General features: G+C 51.4%; 1 protein-coding gene across 1 annotated transcript; it reads right to left on the bottom strand.

Moving 5' to 3' along the window:
* Positions 1–2,274: 2,274 nt before the first annotated feature.
* LOC142026025 (olfactory receptor 14C36-like) lies at positions 2,275–3,565 on the bottom strand. The gene has a single exon (XM_075018776.1). The coding sequence runs from the start codon at positions 3,563–3,565 to the stop codon at positions 2,642–2,644; it is 924 nt and encodes a 307-aa protein (XP_074874877.1). The 3' UTR covers positions 2,275–2,641.
* Between the last annotated feature and the right edge of the window lie 439 nt (positions 3,566–4,004).

The following is a 4,004-nucleotide window of genomic DNA, read 5'->3' as shown; positions in this document are numbered from 1 at the left end:
CACTCAAGTATGGGAAGTGAAGCAGGAAAAGAGCAAGGTCAGCTCATTTGGCATGATAGCCACCCTCAGCAGTGGGCCTTCTCCACCTCCTAGGCATGCACACAACATGGAAAAATCTCTTTCATCCCTGACTTGCAGAAGAGGAGTCTTCCTTCCTGACATCTCCCCAGGACACACCTCCTCCTCTTCCCCATCCACAGACATCCACTGTTTTCCATTTCTGGCCTCAAAGAGGGTTTCAGGATTTGCTAAAGCCATCGGCCACCTCATTGTTTCTCACTGACATCCCTTGACCCTCTCTCTGAGAACTACACATGGCCAATCACTGCTGCTCAGAGCCACTCACTCTTCAGAAGAGGTCTTGAGATGCTTACGTATTCTTGGTGCTTATTAACTATCTTCCTGGCTCTCTCCAGAGCTCATGGCAAATGTTGTCTACAACAGGGCCTTTAGACCATCTTTTATGAAATCATTCTCTTTTTAAGATCTTCTCTGCAGAAAGAGTAGCCACAGAAAACCACCAAATGCAGAAAAAGAGAGGCTGAATGAAGTGCCAGTAAGAAGCAGCTGAGCAACACCCAAGGCTGCGGCTTCCTGGCAAGGAGTCTTTCCTGTTTGTCACCTTTTCTCGTGAAAGAAAGAGGAAAACTTTCCATCCCATGGAGCTCTGCAGAAGGAAGATGGAGCTGTACATAATGTGAGGCGATACAAGTGGTATCAGCAATTAGAGAAGACTCCTGTAGGGAAGACATTTTGAGGCAGAACCTTGACTTCATCCAGATAAAAAAGTGACCAGGTAGAGTGCTGAGATGATGGATAGGAGTGTTCTGGGATAAAAGAGTGTGGATGAGAGAAGATGGGAGAGATTTGGTTTGCAGAGATTTGACGTAGTACTTTCCGTGTCTGAGCAGCCTGAGGTTTGGAACCAAGGAAAAATATCGAACCTCTCAAGGACCATTTGGAATTAGTGGCACTATCACTACTAGCAGTACCAGGACAGTGCTGAAAGAGAACTCTTTTGAATTCTCAGTGATGAAGTAAAGCTTTTTAGTTTTCTTTTTACTTGACAAAATAGCTGTAAGTTCTCAGTGATGAGCCTCTGGTATGCGATTCTTAGAACAAGTGTCCATGATGGCACCTCCTGGCAGCTGCTTCATGGTCCCTGACAGCGCCCTGTCCTCGTGCTGGCCCAGCCCTATTGCCCATACATGGTCCCACATCCCCACTGTGCAGGCACAGCATGGGAAAGGGGAGAATCAGGGGCAGGGAAAGTTCCCCCATTTGTGATCCCAATGATGGCCTTCAGATCACAGTTCCCCCATGACCCTTCTACTTTGCAGCTGCCCCAGCACCCCACCCCTCCCCTGCCCTAGCCTTGTCCCAGGTGGGGCTTTGCAGAAAGCTCTGCTCTAGGGTCTGCCAGGGTGTGGGGAAGGAGAGAAGCTGGGCAGGGCTCTCTGTTCCCCCAAACCAGCCCTTGGCCCAGGAGGAAGGTGGAGATGGCCTCACAGCAAAACTCACCTGCAAACCTGGGATGACCGGCAAGTGCTGGAAAGAGCAAATGAGAGATGCTGGGGGTGATGAAGACCCTGAGCCACCATCCCTGTCTGTCCACACCGCCAAGGGCACAGACCAGACTCCCCTCCCAAACACCTGCATGTCTTCCATGCTTTCAGTAAGCCCTGGCTCTGAACGACAAAACCCCACTGTGAGTCTTGCCCTGCATGGTCATACACTACAAGCTCTACACTGATGATTTTCTCCCCTGGACACTTTCCAGCCCAGAACAGCTACCTCTAAACTCTTCCCACTTCCCTTGACCTCTGTCCACCTCCCCTGCCCTCTCCCCACCACAGCCGAGTCTGGGCTGGCCCCACAGCAGTGCCCACCACAGGGTGCGGCAGAGCTCTGGGCAATCACCCCACAGCCCCAGACCCTCTGAAGGGCACAGCAGCTCCTCTACAGTGGAGAGGGGTGAGCCCCAGGGGTGGGGGGCATCTGTGGCACAAGGCCTGAGGAGATCCCCTTGTATGATGGAAATGCTGCAATGGAGGCCAGCTCTGTCACACAAGTGCCCACTGCCTGTCCTTGACTGCGGCCACAGGCCTGCCACACAGCAGGACTCTAACCACGCTTGAAGAGCACTCAGGCCTTCCACCAACCCAAGGGTTCAGAAGGAAAGCATGGAAGTGGGAAGAAAGCAGCTCAGGAAAGACCAAGCGCTGGTGCTCCGAGGCAGTGCTGCTGTGCCAGGACTCTTTTCTTCTTCCCCTCTGCACACAGGCACTGCTCCCTGCAGCTGCGGAGAAGGTCTTGGAGGAAGGATCACAGAAAAACAAGTCACTGCAGGGACCTTTATTTTGGGTAAATATACAGAGCATACGGCTCCTCAATTACACAGTCTCCAGGTCACACAAAATCTGGATAGAGTGTGAATTAGAAACCAGAGCAATAAAGACATTTCTTTGTGGAAAGCATTCAGATAAGTAAAACAAAGGAAAAAACAAAACAAAACAAAACAAAACAAATAAAGAAGGCATGAAACCCAAAATCTTCATGAAAGAAACACCAGAAGAGGCTGACCCTGTAATGAGATATATTATGAGTCCTATGCAAAGGACAACATGCATTTTATTCCTTCTCAAAAGCATCCAGTGATTAGTTTTCTCAGGGCATCCTTGATCTCATGGTTTCTCATGCTGTAGATGAGAGGGTTCACAGCTGGAGGCACCACTGAGTACAGAACTGCCACCAGCAGGTCCAGGGTTGGCGAGGAGATGGAGGGGGGCTTCAGGTAGGCAAACATGGCAGTGCTCATAAACAAGAAGACCACAGCCAGGTGAGGGAGGCAGGTGGAAAAGGCTTTGTGCCGTCCCTGCTCAGAGGGGACTCTCAGCACGGCTCTGAAGATCTGCCCATAGGACAGCACAATGAAAACAAAACACCCAAATCCAAAACAGACACCAAATACAAGTACCCCAACTTCCCTGAGGCAGGCATCTGAGCAGGCAAGCTTGAGGATCTGGGGGATTTCGCAGAAGAACTGGTCCACAGCATTGCCTCGGCAGAATGGTAGTGAAAATGTATTGGCAGTGTGCAGCACAGCATAGAGGAACCCACTGCCCCAGGCAGCTGCTGCCATGTGGACACAAGCTCTGCTGCCCAGGAGGGTCCCGTAGTGCAGGGGTTTGCAGATGGCAACGTAGCGGTCGTAGGCCATGACAGTGAGAAGAAAATACTCTGCTGACATCAAAAAGAGTAACAGAAAGACCTGTGCAGCACATCCTGCATAGGAGATGGCCCTGGTGTCCCAGAGGGAGTTGGCCATGGCTTTGGGGACAGTGGTGGAGATGGAGCCCAGGTCAAGGAGGGAGAGGTTGAGGAGGAAGAAGTACATGGGTGTGTGGAGGCGGTGGTCACAGGCTACAGCGGTGACGATGAGGCCGTTGGCCATGAGGGCAGCCAGGTAGATGCCCAGGAAGAGCCAGAAGTGCAAGAGCTGCAGCTGTCGCGTGTCTGCAAATGCCAGGAGGAGGAACATGGTGATGGAGCTGCTGTTGGACATCTGCTGCCTCTGGGTGTGGAGCACTGAACAGGGAGGCAAGGGCAGTGACAAGGTAGGACATTAGTCTCTGACCAAAATCAAAGCCGTTTCTCATACTACACATTCACAGCACCTTTACTATGGCAATGATATTTTCGTTCATCTCTATTGGTGGAGCTCTGGTTGGTCCTGCCTGAGTGTGCTGTGAGGATCAGGACATCCGGACGTCCGACTACTGGCTGCCAAGGAATTAGCCGTGATCTGCAGCAGTGGCTTTCTGGGAATGGTGTCCGACGGGGAGGGTCAGCGCTGGTGTTTTAATTGGTCAGACGAAAGTACTGGTAATGTAAAAGTTTTTCTCAACATCTGCACTCCCAGGGCTAAGAAAACAGAATCAATGCATTGTTTGGGGGGTGGGTGGGGGGTTACAGGTCTCCCCCATCACACCTGGTGATATTTC

Source organism: Buteo buteo, chromosome 31, assembly GCF_964188355.1.
Source record: "Buteo buteo chromosome 31, bButBut1.hap1.1, whole genome shotgun sequence".
Lineage (NCBI taxonomy): Eukaryota > Metazoa > Chordata > Aves > Accipitriformes > Accipitridae > Buteo > Buteo buteo.
Note: the sequence above shows the minus strand (reverse complement) of the source record. Positions and strands in the feature narration are given on the sequence as shown.

What these genes read in the sequence shown, in the direction of transcription:
- LOC142026025 (XM_075018776.1), bottom strand. Translation starts at nt 3,565, where the DNA reads ATGTCCAACAGCAGCTCCATCACCATGTTCCTCCTCCTGGCATTTGCA.